This window comes from Ailuropoda melanoleuca, chromosome 16 (assembly GCF_002007445.2).
Source record: "Ailuropoda melanoleuca isolate Jingjing chromosome 16, ASM200744v2, whole genome shotgun sequence".
Lineage (NCBI taxonomy): Eukaryota > Metazoa > Chordata > Mammalia > Carnivora > Ursidae > Ailuropoda > Ailuropoda melanoleuca.
The window spans coordinates 90,672,472-90,690,133 of NC_048233.1; the positions used below are offsets into that span (position 1 = coordinate 90,672,472).

Below are 17,662 nucleotides of genomic sequence, written 5' to 3' on the forward strand. Positions count from 1 at the left end.
ATTTAGTAATTACATTTTTTAAAAGTAAATGAGAAAAAATGGCTATAAAATGAAAATAATTGACTCTGAGGTTTAGGAATGGGGAGATGAGGCAGAGGTTAAGTGTTTTACAATTAACTTCTTGAACTATACTCTTGATATTAACTTTTTTGTAACTTTTTAAAACATTTAGGACAAGACTAGACAAGAAAATAACAAAGACGCACACAATGGGGAAGCCCTGCCCAGTTACTTACTCTGACACTACCCCTTTCCCAGCCCCGCTAGGATCACCACCATTGGGTGATGAATGTCCATGCATATGACCCCCACACAACCCTCTGGCCTTGACCTCAGCTCCTCGCGTGACCTGGTCCCCGCCACAGCCTTCCCTCCAACAGTCATCCTCCTATCCATGCTCCGCTGTAGGCGTCCTACCAGCCCCAACCTTTCAGCCCACTCAACCAGGTAAGCCAACTTTCTTACATCCATTAGCCACCCTGACCCCAGGAAATACGATTTCTTTCTCTTTCCCTCCCTCACTCTCTCTCTCTCTCCCCTTCCATCCTCACCCCCTTTTAGCCAGCTTCAACCCCATCACATACATTAAGTCCTGACCCTGTTTCTCCATCTGTGCACTTGCCTGGCAAAACCCCTCCCTGCTGAATCCAATTCTTGGCCAAATGGCACCCCACACAGCCTGGAGAGTGTGCCTGGTGAAACCACACACCCAATCTCTGGGCTGGCCTCCAACATGAAGCCCAGGGAGGCCCTGCCCCTCTCTCCTAAACCGCCACCTCACAGCTTCCCCTCTACGCCAATAGCCCCTCCCTCACTCCCCTCACTGGCCGCCAGTAAACCTACTCCCTCCTGACAGCACTCAAGCAATCACTCACACCACCTCCCCCTTGCTCCTCAGTTTTTCTCCACCCCTCTACCTTCTCCCTGGCCCTTCTTTTTCTCTCCCAGCAGCCTACAAACATGCTGTATCTCCCCCACCACCCAGGAATCCTCACCTTCCCCACCTAGTTCACAGCCTCCTAAGGGCTCTGCCTGCTTCCCTGCCCCTCCTCTTCCCAATACCACAATCAGTAATTCTTCCTGAAGGTAAGTCCCTTCTCTGCCCACCACAGTCTCCCCTCACACTGGCTCCACTCCCTGAGGATGAAAGCCAGAGCTCTCAGAATAGCCTACGAGATCCCCATCATCCCCCTTGCCCCTTGCACCCAACTCCAGTGTCCAGGTTCTCTCCCCAACTCTTACTCCAGCCATACTGTCCGCCAGCACTGGCGGGTATGCCTGACCCCCAACTGCACTATCTAAACTGAAATTCCCTTTTTCTGCTTTGTTTCCCCTTGACATACTATGCAACGCACTATATGTCTATATGTTACACTTAGGTCTCCTCACTGCAATGGAAGCCACATGAGGGTACTCTTATTTATTTTGCTCACTGTGCAAAACTGGCACTCAGTGAACTGATGAACAAATGAATTAAACTTAAGAAAAAATACTTTTCTGACCCACTGTGATAAGCAGAATACCACCACCACCCCACCCCCCACCCCGCAAAGATGCTCACACCCTTATACTAGGACCTTGTAGGATATCTTCCATGGCAAAAGGAACTCTGCAGATGTAATTAAGATAGGGAATTTATCCTGGATCCTGCAGATGGGCCCAATCTAATCACATGAGCCCTAAAAGCAGAGAACTCTTTCTGCCTGGAGGCAAGAGATGAGCTGGGAAGTCTCCATTTGCCGGAGGGGCCTCATGGGAGGCTGCAGGAGGAATGTGGGCAGGCTCTAGGAGGTGAGCCAGCAAGGAAAGGGGACCTCAGCCCCACGCTATAAGGACCGACTGGAAGCAGCTTCACCACCAGAGTCTCTAGAAAGGACACCTTGATTTCAACCTTGTGAGACTCTAGGCAGAGGACCCTGCTGGGCCAGGCTGTGCACGGCTTCTGTCTACAAACATGAGATAGCACATGAGTGCAGGTCTGGGCTGCTAATCCGTGTTAACTTGCCACAGCAGCAAGAGAGCACTAACACACCCTCTGCATCCTGCAGTCACCATCTCATTTCTTTCCTCTTTACAGCCAAACTCCCCAAGGGCTGACACTCAACGTTTCCCAAGTATTCTCCCTTAAACTACCCCATCCGGTTTACCCCTGCTCAGTCCATTCAAGTGACCCACCAGACTGCTTCCTCCTCACTGGCCTGTGCTCCTCCCACCTGGACATGTCTCTCCCCGACTGTTTCAAGTCTGCATGCATGGAGCTCCAGCCATCTTCCTAGAGAGCTGGGCCAGCACTGTGCTTCAGAGAGAAGACTTGGAGCCGGGTAGCCTGAGTCTGAATCCCTGTTCTACCGCTTCATAGGCATTCATGTGGCCTTGGGCTCAGGGCCTCAGGTTCCTCATTTATGAAACAGGGAGAACACAGCACCTACTGTAAAGCATTATCGTGACTACCAGATATGTAATGAAGGTAGCAGGCTTGGAAGCACGCCAGGCACACAGCAAAGCTACAGGAGTGAGAGCTATGTTCTGATGATTTCCACTCACTCCCTCGGTGAGCTCCCAGTCTCATGGCTTTAAGCAATACCTACAAGGAATGCCCCTGTATTTTTACCTCTAGCCCAGACCTCTTCTCTGAATTCCAGTCTTAGATATCCAACTGCAGATTAAACATCTCTCCCCAAAACCTAATGGTGATGAACAGGGACGTGATTTACCCTCCCACCTCAGGCAACTAAAAACCTAGACAAACAATAGTTTTCAGAAGCTGGACAACAGACTATGGACAAGAGCAGTCAATGAGAGACAGAGACAAACAAGATGAGCCTTACAACTGCTCCAGCTTACTGCTTGGGGCGGGGGAACCCAAACAGAGCCCTAAGGTCTCCCTAAAGTGAGGAGACAGACCAAGGAGGCTAGAATGTGCAGGGCAGAACACTGGAATAGAGCCTCCTGCAGGGAGAGTAGAGTGCCGGAGAGCTGCAGAGGGATCCTGCCATCTCCTTCTCATACCGATCTGCCCAAGCAAGACAGGATGATCTTGAGGCTCTGGAAAGAGCCACTGGAAATAAGCCAGAGGGTAAACCATGGAAGGTAGCACAGGGCCAGCAAGCCAGAGGGGAACCTCATAAAACACAGGGCATGGAGCAGAGTTCTGGGAAGGAGCACGATCCCTCAAGAGTGGGGTGAAATCAGCCCCAGACTAAAGGCTGCCCTGGTCCCTCCTTGTAAGAATCAAGCGGTTTCCAGGTGGCTGAGCTTCATCCCAGAGCAAAGCTCAAGGGTATTTAAAGAAATACAACAATATTCAGGACTGACAAGGTGAAATTCATGATGTCTGGCATCCAATAAAAAATTACAGATATGTAGGGGGCCTGGGTGGCACAGTCAGTTAGTGTCTGCCTTCGGCTCAGGTCATGATCCCAGGGTCCTCGGACCGAGCCCCACATCGGGCTCCCTGCTCGGTGGGGAGCCTGCTTCTCCCTCTCACACTCCCCTTGCTTATGTTCCCTCTCTCGTTGTCTCTCTCTGTCAAATAAATAAATAAAATCTTAAAAAAAAAAAAAAATACACCTTCTTCAAGCTACCTGACCAAACCACATTCTTTGACATTGAGAACCCCCCCACCCTCTGCTCCTTTTCCCTAATTTGTTTTTCTCCACAACAGATCAACAAAAAGATGAATGGATGGAGATAAATAGATACATGTTTTTCTCATTTATTTTGTCTGTCTATTCTCACAAGAATTTAAGTTCTGAAAGTACAGGAATTTTGTCCATTTGGTTAATCACTGAATCCCTGGTGCCTAGAATAGAATAATGCCTGGCACACAGCAGGCACTCAATAGATTTCTCAAATGAATGACCAAATGAATTGTACAATTACATCAGAAAACAGAATCCAGAAAGATAAATAAATTTTGAAATACACAGCTTCAAAATACACTTCGCTCTTGGGGCTGCACCAAAGGTATAGCAAAAACAAGAAGAACACTGTAGGAAGAACTTTGTTTTCTAGACTACTTAATATTAAACAGATTTAAATTACATCTACAGCAAATACTGCATTAAAGAATATACATCAGACATCAGCACCCAACAGAAGGGCATTTCCTGTCCCTCTGTGACCAGCATCTGTGCAAGGGGCCCACACCTCCATCCCGTGGAAGACAATCTCAAAAAGGCCAGGCCTCAGGAACTGAACAACTTGGCAAAAACAGACCCTCAGACAATCACCTTCCCGCCTCCATCTTCCTCCACATTCTCAGTGCTTGGGAAAGCTAGACGTGCTACGTTATGGAAGGACAAGTCTAATTGTGGTTAAATAATAAGGCAACAAAAGTTTTAAAAGATGACTACATGAACAGAAGCTACAAGCCCGGGGCGCCTGGGTGGCACAGCGGTTAAGCGTCTGCCTTCGGCTCAGGGTGTGATCCCGGCGTTACGGGATCGAGCCCCACGTCAGGCTCCTCTGCTGGGAGCCTGCTTCTTCCTCTCCCACTCCCCCTGCTTGTGTTCCCTCTCTCGCTGGCTGTCTCTATCTCTGTCAAATAAATAAATAAAATCTTTAAAAAAAAAAAAAAAAGAAGCTACAAGCCCATTAAAAGAAATAACTGAGGTTGTGAGGAATGTGTCCTATGGAAGAAAGGCCTATTGAAGATTTGTGGATGGAGGCATGTTTCCACATCCCCTGGAACAGTTCAGCATGAACTCGGTCACAGAGGACTCTGACTCTCATAGGCACAACAAGGCTCAAACTCAGGTTCTGATCTGGTGGTGCTGCACCTGACATTAAAAAAAAAAAAAGTGCAAGGGTGCCTGGGTGGCTCAGCGGGTTAAGCATCTGCCTTCGGTTCAGGTCATGATCCTGGAGTCCCGGTGGAGGTGGAGCCTGCTTCTCCCTCTCCCTCTGCTCCCCCCTCCCCCCCATGAGCACTCTCACACTCACTCTCGTTCTCTCTCTCTTTCTCTCACTCTCCCTCTCAAATAAATAAACTCTTAAAAAAAAAAAAAGCCACAGAACTGTATTTTTCAGTAGCAATAAATGCAATCCAAAAGTGTTCCAAAACTGGGGCGTCTGGGTGGCTCAGTCGGTGAAGCGTCTGCCTTCGGCTCAGGTCACGATCCCAGAGTCCTGGGATCGAGCCCCGCATCGGGCTCCCTGCTCAGCGGGAAGCCTGCTTCTCCCTCTGCCCCTCTCCCCTGCTTCTACACTTTCACTCTTTCTCTCTGATAAATAAATAAAATCTTTAAAAAAAAAAGTGTTCCAAAATACTCATTTTCCTGCTATATTTTTTCTATCAGTTGAATAGTCTTCTAAAACAGCATCAGTTGAGTATCCATTCTCAACGCTTTTTAAACTATATTAGAAACATGTAATTGCTCTCTCAGCCACATCACATGAAGGCAGGCTGGTCACAAAAAAAGCAAAACGCAAACCCCAATAGGGCGCTGCCCGCCCTAAGGAGCTCCACGTGCTTTAGGCACACTAAATAACTAATCCCCGTTACACTCTGAGTTGCCACCAGAAGGGATTGTAAAGGCAAGGAAAACACCTTGTGATGCAAAACAAAACCAGGCAACCCCACTTGGACGCTGATCTCCACACTTTTACCTGTCAACAGACAACAAATCCTGGGGCACGTGACAAGGTAAATGGGAAACATCCAGAATACAAGGAATACACAAAACCACCACAGCTCTCACTGGGTTCAAATTTGGGACAAAAATGAAGACTCCAGACTCTACAGAACCACAATCTGCAAAGGTGAGAAAGAAAAGGAAACAGTACCAGGATCTGACCCAAACCACCAGGCAGGAATTTTTGTTTCCATAAATGAACATATCCAGCAGGGTCATTCACTCAAGTCCCCGTTTCCTGAGGCAGCAGGAAGCTGAGGGAGCTACGCAGGGCCAGAACCTAGCAAGGGAGTGGGTCTCAGCCTCTCTGCAAAGACCTTCCTCTCCTCGTGGGGCACATCACTGCCTCTCCAACCTGTTGCATCCCCCACTGACAGAGATGACAAACTCCAAGGCCAGACCATAGGCCCCATCCCCCCTCCTATTGTGCCTCCTACCTTCCCACCTGGTGGTTCCCAACTCCTACAGAATTTTCCTGACTCTGCTTCCCACACTCTGATTTTTTTTTTAAGATTTTATTTATTCGACAGAGATAGAGACAGCCAGCGAGAGAGGGAACACAAGCAGGGGGAGGGGGAGAGGAAGAAGCAGGCTCCCAGCGGAGGGGCCTGATGCGGGGCTCGATCCCAGAACGGAGCCGAAGGCAGATGCTTAATGACTGAGCCACCCAGGCGCCCCCCCCACACTCTGATTATTAGGTGATTGTGGGCCACAGTCCTAATCCTCTTTGCCAACAACAGTGAAGGAGAAAGAACGAAGAGGTGGCAGGAAGCGATGTGTGAAGGCAGGCAGGAACCAGAGTGTCGCCACAAGTATAAACTGCATCTTGTGAGCAGTCACACACTTTGGGCGAGGCTAGGACTCGCCTCTCCCTCTCTCCCTGCATCTCGACATCCCCACACTCTTCTTGGTCTTCTTCCCAACTCAGTCACCAGGGCACTATTTTAAAACACGGCCACTTCCTCCTTGCCTGCTTCTTATCCCATGCACCCTGGTCGAGCCCTTCTGGCCCTCTCCACCACCGAGTGCAAATCTTATCGCTCAGCCTCAGCTCCTACCTCTCTGTGGGAACTCCCACTGGAACCTATCGCCCCAAACTTCTCATAATCAAGTGGCGCATACAACTTTTCATGACATTTCAACCATGTCAACTTTCACTGCAAAGTCAGTTATTCTGAAAAAGACCAATGCCAGAATCAGTAAATGTAGTTTTATAATCTAAATCTTAGATATCACACGACCCAGTGAAAACTGTTCATTTCTATTTTCTAAAGAGTATCATTCATTTTGTTAAGGTGAGGGCAAAATTATTTAATCTACTTCAAATTGCACTGGAGGATGAACTTTCTAACTCCCAAACTTGTGGGTTTTTTTCTTCTTCAAGATTTTATTTATTTTGGGGGCACCTGGGTGGCTCAGTCATTAGGCGTCTGCCTTCAGCCTAGGGCATGATCCCAGGGTCCTGGGATTGAGCCCTGCATCGAGCTCCCTGCTCTGCTGGGAGCCTGCTTCTTCCTCTCCAACTCCCCCTGCTTGTGTTCCCTCTCTCACTGGCTGTCTCTCTCTGTCAAATAAATAAATAAAGATTTTATTTATTTATTTATTTATTTATTTATTTATTTATTTTGTTTAAAGATTTTATTTATTTATTGGACAGAGATAGAGACAGCCAGCGAGAGAGGGAACACAAGCAGGGGGAGTGGGAGAGGAAGAAGCAGGCTCATAGCGGAGGAGCCTGATGTGGGGCTCGATCCCGTAACGCCGGGATCACGCCCTGAGCCGAAGGCAGATGCTTAACCGCTGTGCCACCCAGGCGCCCCTATTTATTTATTTTTAAGAGAGAGAGAGCACAAGTAGGGGGAGCGACAGGCAAAGAGAGAGGGAGAAGCAGGCTCCCCACTGAGGCAGGGAGCCCAATGTGGGACTCGATCCCAGAACCCTGAGATCATGACCTGAGCCAAAGGCAGAGGCTCAACCAACTGAGACACCCAGGTATCCCATCAAATTTGTGTTTTCAATATCAAACCCCTGAGCTGACCAAAATGAAGGAGGACAGGAAGGGTGCCATTCCTATGTATGTATCCTACATTCATTGCATCACACTGGATCTATGGGAGGGAATGGACCAGACATGCTTTACCAAAAAAAAGAATACTCAATCAGGTCAAGGGTAAATATGAAACATTCCAAAGTCTGACTTAGAACTACCTTTTGTAGATGCCTGAGCACCTGGTGTTCCTCTACTATTCCCTCTGCCCTCTAGGACCTCCCCACCTTGCTTTCAGGGCAAGGACTCATCTTGTCCATCTGACAATTGCTTATTCCTCTTATTCTGCATTCAAGAGTCCTGAATACAGGTCGTGCTCAATAAAGATGAACGCATGGCGAGAACTCGGCTCCCCATTTGTCTGCAAACTCTTTGGGGGGGGACAAGGACCACATGTTCTATTTCTCTGAACCCCACAAATTTCACATAACAGGCCCAGATACCATCCCTTACCCAAAACCCAAGGCCCAATGTGTCCCAGAATCCAGAACTGCTCAGACTTTAGGGAGAAAGCAAAGCACACGGTCATTGTGTCCTGGAAGCACACACTTGTGAACACTCATGCAGGAGGGAGACCATAGGGAGACCAGGCAAAGCCAGCACTTTTGCCAAATAAGTTCACCAAAGACTTACAAAAAGACTTTGGGGAGTCTTACAAGCTTTGAAAGTTGAGCTAAGGAAAGATAGCCTCAGGCCCGAGAAATTCCAACTCAGAGCCCTGCCCACTCAGGAGCTCACACCAGAGAGCCGCCTTCTCTAGAGGCGCCATCGCGCTGGAATCCTCCCCTCTGCTCGGACTCCGTTCGATTTTTTTAAAAAGCCAAGGAAATGCTATTTAATCTCACAAAGACAGCCTTTCCAATAATTCTGCAGCTACAAAATCCTGACATATATTGTTGCCAAAACAACAGAGTAAAAATTTTAAGAGAAAAGAGAAAGAATGCTAAGTATCTGTCATGAGAATATACTTATCACCAGGACACTTCAACTTGTCATAAAAGAAACAGTGATCCCCCACCCCCTTCAGAGGAGCCAGAAAGGAAATAGGGAAGAATACACAGGTATTTCCTCAAAGCAGTAACCACCAACCTTGGCAGAAAAATTCAACCTGGATCAAAGACTTCCTTCCTCCTCCAGCACAGTGGCGCGTCCCTCCCTTTGCGCTCCAGCACACACTTCCCAAATACCTTTCTAAAGAATATAAGTTATGCAGAAGAGCGCAGAAGAAAAAATGCAAGAAGAGCATTTTTTCAAAAAGTCAGCATTCTTGGGGCGCCTGGGTGGCACAGCGGTTAAGCGTCTGCCTTCGGCTCAGGGCGTGATCCCGGCATTACGGGATCGAGCTCCACGTCAGGCTCCTTCGCTATGAGCCTGCTTCTTCCTCTCCCACTCCCCCTGCTTGTGTTCCCTCTCTTGCTGGCTGTCTCTGTCTCTGTTGAATAAATAAATAAAATCTTAAAAAAAAAAAAAAAGTCAGCATTCTTTAAATGTCCAGTCAAGACTAAAATGAACGTTAATTTTTTTAAGAACTTGAAATGTTAAAAAGGAGACTGACAAACTCTGATTCTGACCTTTACTATTACTCAGGAAAATCAAGTACCAACTTTACGTTTAATTTCCTACACTGACGCTTAAGCTGAACTGAAATTTTTATGTTCAGTTTCTCCATGTCCAATTTATGACTCATAACAAATGGAATTTTATGAACAAATACGTGTTTTAAACTTCAGTCATGCTAAAATATAAATCAAAGGGATGTCCAATTTCAACAAGGTTAACAGAAACAGAAAGGACAAAGTTTTGTGACCAACACAATGAGCAGAGCACTGATACTGTACTAGCTTATCACTGCACCTGCAGCAAAATTGCATGCTTTCTCCAAGAACATGGGAAATTTGTTTTTTGCCAAATAGCTAATTACATCTCTCCACTTGTTTCCCTTCATTTGAGTGAGTGCCTGGAAGGATTAAATAAAATGCCTCCAAGCACAATGGAAGTGTCTTAACTCATCTGCACAGGCCCAGCCCCTGGGACCTCGTGCATGGAGGAATAAATGGCAATTTCCTGCCCACTGGCAACATGACTGGTCTCACAAGAATGAAGACCTAGACCTATCACTTCTCTTTCACTGCAGTCTTGATTACTTTGCAGTCAATTCCGAGTCTGACAACATTTTCAGCAGTGTTTTATATTCTCAACACTGATGTAGTGTTGACAGGTCAATGGCAACGCATAAAGACATGCATTAAGTTATATATGACTGCCAATAAAGCACACGTGTAAAAATAGACAAAAGTTCCAAAATTACTGAAGAGCAAATAACTATTATTTTCCCAATTTCAGCAGTTCTTTCATTTTCTTTAAATTCATCACACGAGGGACGCCTGGGCGCCTCAGTTGGTTGAGGGTTGACTCTAGGTTTCGGCTCAGGTCATGTCAGCACCGTGCTGGGTGTGGAGCCTGCTTGAGATTCTCCCTCTCCCTCTTCCCGTCACCCCTCCTGCTTGTGTGTGCACGTGCATGCTCTCTCTCTCAGATAAATTTTTTTAAAAAAATCCATCGCTTGGATATGATAACAATTAATGCAACAGCCTGGATAGACCTCAAGGGGATTGTGCGGAGTGAGAAAAGGCAATCTTGACAAGTCACACACCGTACAATCCCATTCACACAACATCCTTGAGATGCTATGTAGAGACAGCGAACAGACTAGTAACTAGGGGTGGGTAGGTGGGCCATACGGGGTAACACAAGGGGGCTTTGAGACGAAGCTCTATACCTTGATTGAGTGGATTACACAAAGCTACATGTGATAAAAGTACAAAGACCTACATACACACACACACACCAGTGTTAGGCAAAACTGATAAAATGTGAATACGCCCTGTGGAATGTACCAATGTCAGTTTCCTGGTGTTGAAATTGTACTGTTATGCAAGAAATCCCCCTTTGAAGAGGTGGGGTGAAGGGTGCTGAGACCTCCCTGTCCATTTCTCTGCAACTTCTTACAAGTCTGTATTTATTTCAAAACAAAGAATTATTTAAAAATTGGGACTAAATAAAAGGATTAGGATTTTTTAAATACCAATTTAAAAAAAGAAAGAAACAGCTCACTAACTCCCACACACTGAACTCACATTAGCCAAATTCAGTGGCCCTGGGTTGAAGTTAATCAAAAAGGATCAAGTTAGGGGCGCCTGGGTGGCACAGCGGTTGAGCGTCTGCCTTCGGCTCAGGGCGTGATCCCGGCGTTGTGGGATCGGGCCCCACATCAGGCTCCTCTGCTATGAGCCTGCTTCTTCCTCTCCCACTCCCCCTGCTTGTGTTCCCTCTCTCTCTGGCTGTCTCTATCTCTGTCAAATAAATAAATAAAATCTTTAAAAAAAAAAAAAGGATCAAGTTAATTTTAAGAGGCACTGAATTACTTTGCTCTGAGCCACAAAAACTACAGGCTTGAGGAAGACCTCATGTCAGGAGCACCTTATCAAAAATCCTGGAGCAAATTCGCTGTTGCCTGTGCTAAGAGGAGTAACATTCCCAGCCAGTCATCTGAAGTGAACAACTTACAGGAAGGGGCAAAGAGATGCAGAGCCCACTCCTGAAGGCCTTAAAGAGGGAAATTTAAGAAACTAGTTCAGAAAGGTAAAGACAGCTGCAATTTTAGAGCTGAACTTTAGTGATACTCCAGCTCAAAATCCACCCCTCTCCATCAGCTGAGAAACCTGAAGCTCAGTGGCCACTGGCTTTGGGTCGTGAAACAAGTGAGAGGCAGTCAGGGTCCAGACCCTTGCTGCCAGCTCAGTGCCCTCTCTACACAGAGCCTGGCTACATCCATCACACTCACAAGAAACTACAAAGCACACAAAATCAGAGGTGGGCAGGGAAAAGGGGGCACAGGGACCCCTCACCCTGCCCCACAGGGGTTAAGATCAGACCAGCTCTGGCCAGAGTTAGCTTTCTGACCCATCTGCAGCCAGAGCCCACAGGTGCTTAGAACGTTAATTCCCTGCTGCTCCACGCACATCTTGGCCCTCTACCTGCAGTGCCCTCTAGAGAAAATCATCTTCTAGTGAAGTCCTCTCTGGCTCACTCGTCTATTCATTTACTGGGCACATGTCTCATGCCAGACGCTGTGCAAGCAGCAGAGGAGTGACATGACAAACAAGACAGACGTGGTGCCCACCTCACGGGGCTTACAGCGTAGTAGGGCACAGCACCACAAACCACGACACTGCTCTGAAGGAGAAGTGCGGCACTATGACTGACAAAACAAAGGGTAAGGGCACAGCGAGGTCGGAAAGGTGTTTCTGAGGAAGGGGCCCTAATAAACAGAGACCTGGCCCCAAGAAGGATGAGGCACCCCTTCCTCCTTAAGCTCCTTTGGGGGAGAGACTGTCTTTTTTGTTGGTCTGTATCAGTGGCCCTCAACCAGAGAAAACTTTGCCTAACAGGGCATGTCTGGACGTATTTTTTTGGTTGTCACAACGGAGGCGTCTAGTTGTACAGATAGGGATGCTGCTATCCACCACCGCCGGACGGCTCCATACAACAAATGATTGGCCCCCATCTCAACAGTGTGGGGGTGGAAAAAGCCTGCTCTACCGTCAGTCAGCAAGTATCTGCCGAGTCCTCGGTACATGGCAGGCACCTACCTTCCACTCGAATGCAGACCTAGCACAGGACACATGTCTAACAAGCAGGTGACTGGCTGTCCAAGAAAATGGGTTTCAGTCTCAATGTCTTTCTTGCCCACTGTATTTTCCTTCCAAAATGGAAGGACTAACATCACTCCTAATTTGAGGCTGCTAACCCTTCAGCCAAGGGCTCCCCTGTAGTAGTAGCAAACACTTAGCATTACAAGATGCATTCCGATTATGAGTGTTACTGTCTTGCAAATCACATTAAATAGCAAAGGAAGGAAAAGAAAAAGAATACTGCCTACTTGTAAAAGCTCCGATCTGAGAATGTTACCACATGGATTTCTCAGTTTCTCGCACAACAAAGGAGAGGGACAGAAGATCTAAGCTTCCACAGTCTGGGGGAGAACCAGGCTGGCATCCGGGTCCTCTAGTCTAAGGAGGTGAGGGGTTCAAGGGAAGGCTCAACACAACAGCATCTACCAGCAGGTGATGTTACATTCTTCAAAATATACATTAAACTTAAGGTAATAAAAATCAGTCAACTATCTGGTGGATAACAAAAAATAAAATAAAATAAAATAAAATAAAATAAAATAAAATAAAATAAAATAAAATAAAATAAAATAAACGCACCAGATGGGAAACTCGTTTTGTGTTTAATTTCTTTAATAAAATAAAAAGGACGTTCTCTGAACACTGTCGCTTCTCTACAGACCAAAGCCAGTTATTGGTGGACCAGTGGTGCCCCCACCAGCCTCCTGGCCTGACTCCCTTCTGGTGTGGATTTTTTCCACTGTGAGGGGTCACCCATGTCCCTGAGAATGTACACAGCAGCCAGAGCAGTCACCCCAAACCCATCCCACCCTCTACTGCCCCGGTCTCTGGATTCCCTTGAGGAATGAGTCATTTTAATCAGGGCGTAATAAGCCACCAGAACCCCGGCAGAGCTGCTTCCCAGGCAAGACACAGTCTCGCTGTTCCCACTCCCAAAGTGAAAATCCATTCTATTTTGGAAAACGCTGGGTTAAATGCTCCATTACTAGAAAGACGAGCAGAGTGCTCGAGATGACATCATGCTGGGGTGGGGTGGGGGGGTCTTCGCCGGAACCCGGTCGACGATGCCACAGCCCTCCACACGGGTGGAGAACACCGCCCGCCTTGCACTCTGCACCCTGCACCCCGCAACCCNCTACGTCCCGACCCCCGCCCTCTAGGTCCCCAACCGGGACCTTCGCACCCCCTGCCTGAACCCCTGCCCTCTGGGTCCGCACCCCGAACCTACGCCTCCGAGACCCCCACCCCGCACTCCGGCATGCGTCCCTGGACCCCCGCCCCCAGGTCCGCACCGGGATCCCCGCCGCGCACCCCCGCCCCTCGCAGGCCGGGTCCCGCGCCGCGGCCACTCACAGTTGCGGATGTCGGAGATGAAGACCGCCAGACCCCGCATCCCGTCCCCCTTCGACACGGCCGGCATCTTCGGGCCCCGAGGAGCGGCCTGGGCTGACGGGCCCGGAGGAGGAGCGGGGAGCGGATCGCTGCCGCCTCTGGAGCCGCCTCAGCCGGAGCCGCCTCAGGCTCAGAGCGCCGCTTTCAGGGCCGCCGCCGCCGCGCGCGCGCACGCACACACGCTCGCTGTCGCGTGCACGCGCACGCTCGCTCGCGGGGCGGGGACGAGCACGTCGAGCGCGGGCGCGTACAGGCAGACGCGAGGACGCCCCCTGCAGGCACACGCGCCTGCCGGGCCGCCGTGGGAGCCCTGCGTCCGCGTCCCCGAGCTCCCCACGACCCTGCCCAGCCTCTCCCCCCACGGCCTTGACCCAGCCCAGGTTCTGGAGTTGCTTGCTGCCCACCGTGGGGGGCCCTGAGGGCCTGCTGCACATCACCCGCTGTCCAGAGCCACCAGACCCTTCCTTAACAAAGAGGGGCATTGAGGCCTGAAGAGAAAGGACTGTCACCCCCACCTCAGGACAGCACTAGCTGACCACACTTCGATCCCTCAATGCCCAACCAGGGCCCTCTGCCGTTCTGCCCACTGCCCCTATGGGTCAACCTCCTGGGTGCACAGCAAAGGCCTTGGCAGGGCAGGGACCCCACCCGCACCCCCCAGGGAGTCTGTTCTGAGAGCAGGTGGCCCTGCTGAGCTCGCCTTTGTGAAGCCAGTTGGCTTTGAAAAGGAAGCTTCCTCCTTATGCGGAGATGGGGTTATCTGCCCCCCCCCGCCCCCCACTCTGTACCTGGTACTGGCCCAGACCCACAAAAGAGACCTCTGTCCCACCCTGGCTCACTTCCTCAGCTCCCAGCGAGAGGTCAGGCCAGGCTGGACCCTGGCCAGGAGGAGGAAGGGGCGGAGCCCCTCCCACAGACCAGGCGTCCCACCCAGGCTCCAAGCCTCCAAGACCCCCTGGGGGAAACTGGAACTGTGGAGACTGGAATCCTTATAAGGCAGCAATTTCACCATCTTCTCAGACCTTCTGAAGGGCTGGGCCCGCAGAGGGCTTCCTGGAGGAGGGGAGATCCCCAGGGAACACATCCCCAGGCCTAGAGATAACCCTACCATGGCCAAGCCAGGGGACTCAGACAAGCAGACCCTGACTCACCCCCAGCAGCCACTCCCAGGACGGGACAATGCGCAAAGGCTGCAGGGGCCCATGTGGGGCACGGACAGAGTGCCAGCTCAGCCCAAAGGTGGAGGGCTGCTCTGAGGAGGGGCTTGGAGCTGGACAGACATCCCACCCCCTTTCAGGGCTGATTCTGAGCCTCCCAAGCCTCCTGGCATTCCCCAAAGTATGTGTGTGCTTGGGGAGGGGGTCCCAGAGCCTGATGAGACACACAGGCAGCCATGAGAAAGACCCCACACTTTCTGCTAGTATCCACACCTCGTCAGACACACAAGCCCTCAGGTCATTGTTATAATCAGACTTCGGGCCTGAGTCCATTCGGCCCTCCCTAACCACGGTCACTCCTCAGCAAGGGACAGTCCAGCCCTATGAATATGAAGTGCTTGGAAATGGTTTCATTTCTTAAGTTGTGTGAATTGGACATCTGTCACATTTTAGCTACTTGTGATCACAACGGTGTTTCCAGGGGCAAGGGTAGAGCTGAGAGTCTCTTTCCAGCATCCCTGGCCACTGGGAAGTAAGAACACAAGCCCACCACTGGCATCATGAAGGAGAAAACAAGAGCTGGGGAGCCCAGAGCCTACAGCATGGCCACAGTGTCTGGGGGCATCCTGCACCATTAGCTGGCTGTCCTGCCTCCTTCCCAGACCTGAGCCTGCCCAGCCCTCCAGTCACTTTTGCAAGTGATGTTTCCCATAATCTCTGGAGTGGGTTGCAGACAATGACCCATCCAGAAAATTGGGGTTGGTGGCCTGGTCCAGACATAGCTAGAGGCCCTGAGCAGGGTACAGGGACAGATATGGGGCAGTCCTGGGCACCTGGTTGCCAGGAATGACATGCTTGGGGAAGGCCAGGTTCTGGGAACCAAGCATGTCCGCTGCCACAGACAACAGCTGAGCAGGAGGAATTCAAGAACTCTGTGGAAGGCTGGTGTTTTGAATGAAACAGACCAACTAGAGAGGGAAAGTAATGGGCTCAAACACCTGACTGCTCTTCCTGGGGTGGCAGGAAGCTGCCCATGTCTGGGGAGCTCATTTTTTACAGCCATCAAGCTGAGCCCAAAGCCACACAGCTGGATTTGGGTTGTTGCAAAACAAATACAGGAGTTGAACCTACGACCACCCCAAATTTGTGGGAGAGCAGGAGCGCTGGTGTGGCACATATAGTGTCCAGAGAACTGGACAGGAGTAAATGGCATAAGCTGGGGACCCCCACCCCTCCTTGCCAAAATTCCCCCTGCCAGCCTCCACAGCCCCCTCCCCTCATTGGATGAAGTTGTCCCCGCCCTTGAAGATGCTCTAATGACATCCCTTGAAGGAGTTACTTTGTAAGAGAAAAGTCTGTTTCCCTCAAAGCCCCTAGCTGGCCCCCACCCCTTGAGACCTGGGAGAGTCAGGTCCCCAACATAAAGCCGCACACCTATGGGGAAGTCTTAGCCACCATGAGAACAGAGAACCACGGGAAGTTAGGTTTACGTCAGCAGAACCCTGCAGAACATGTGTGGGATGAATTCTGAGAGAGTGGACCTGTCCCACGGGGCACCCGTGATCTGAGTCAGCTGAGCCCACGTGAGCAGCCGACAGCCTGAAAGCTAGACTCCGGGGGCCCATGTTAAAACAGGTTGAGATGCCAGAAATTCTGGGATATAACCCGGGGAAAGTAGTTCAGAGATTTCTTCTCTCCCAGTTCTAGAAGCTAGAAGTCAAGGTGTGGGCCCGGCTGGTGCCTCCTGATTGTATGGGTGAGGGTCTTCTCCCTGTGTCCCCTCACAAGCTTGCCCTCTGTGTCCTCTCTCTCCCTCTCCTGTGTCCCCTCACAAGCTTGCCCTCTTTGTCCTCTCTCTCCCTCTCCTGTGTCCCCTCACAAGCTTGCCCTCTGTGTCCTCTCTCTCCCTCTCCTGTGTCCCCTCACAAGCTTGCCCTCTGTGCTCCTCTCTCTCCCTCTCCTGTGTCCCCTCACAAGCTTGCCCTCTGTGCTCCTCTCTCTCCCTCTGTCCTAATTTCCCCTTTGCACAAGGACACCAGTCACGCTGAATAAGGGGTCTGCCCTACACCGCTATGAACTCAATTACATGGGAAGTGACCCGAGTGAGGTCACATTCCGAGGGACTCCAACATGTGAACTTTTAGGGGACGCGGTTCGCCCCATAACCGATGGTAACGTGAGCACACGTAAGGGCAGGAGTTTGAGTCTGTGCCCCCTTTCCCATCCTTGCTGCTTGGAACATGGTTTTGATAGCTGGAACTCCATCTCAGATGGTGACAATGGTCCCTCCGCTCGCCGCTGCACCAGTCCTCAAACCTCCCGTGTTTACGTTACTGCCACCATGACTGGGGGCTCTGCTGCGTCCCACCAAATCAAGATCCTAATTAACAGCTATCCCCACGCCTGAGGGCTCGGTGTCATTGAAGTTTCTGGGGCTGTAGGGTCCTGAATCTTGTCTAGATGCCAGCCGTCCTGCCCTCCTGTGTGTCTTCAAGACCACCTCACCTCCACTCCCCCGGGATCTCAAAGGGCTCAAGGAGCATTGTCAATCATCAGTAAACAGCCACAGGAGCCATGCCTCTGGTGACACCAAACCAGGCGATGGGTGAAGGAGACATCTATGAAAATCCAGCTGTCGCGACAGGATGCTGCCAGATCAGGCTTCCTGTTCCCCCCCAGAGTAGGAATCCATGACCTTCAGTTTCCCTAAGTTACTGTGGAAAAACACACCCTTTG

The 17,662-nt window shown here is 50.1% G+C and overlaps 1 protein-coding gene across 3 annotated transcripts in view; it reads right to left on the reverse strand.

Annotated features, from left to right (window-relative positions):
* AP2A2 (adaptor related protein complex 2 subunit alpha 2) overlaps positions 1 to 13,942 on the reverse strand; it is an 81,811-nt gene extending 67,869 nt beyond the window's left edge. For 2 of the 3 annotated variants that reach the window (XM_034645946.1, XM_034645945.1), the window contains exon 1: positions 13,731 to 13,942. In XM_034645946.1, the coding sequence (XP_034501837.1) occupies positions 13,731 to 13,797 (67 nt within the window). In that variant the 5' untranslated portion in view covers positions 13,798 to 13,942. The remainder of the gene's footprint in view (positions 1 to 13,730) is intronic. The other variant, XM_034645947.1, reaches the window with a different exon arrangement.
* Positions 13,943 to 17,662: the final 3,720 nt, after the last annotated feature.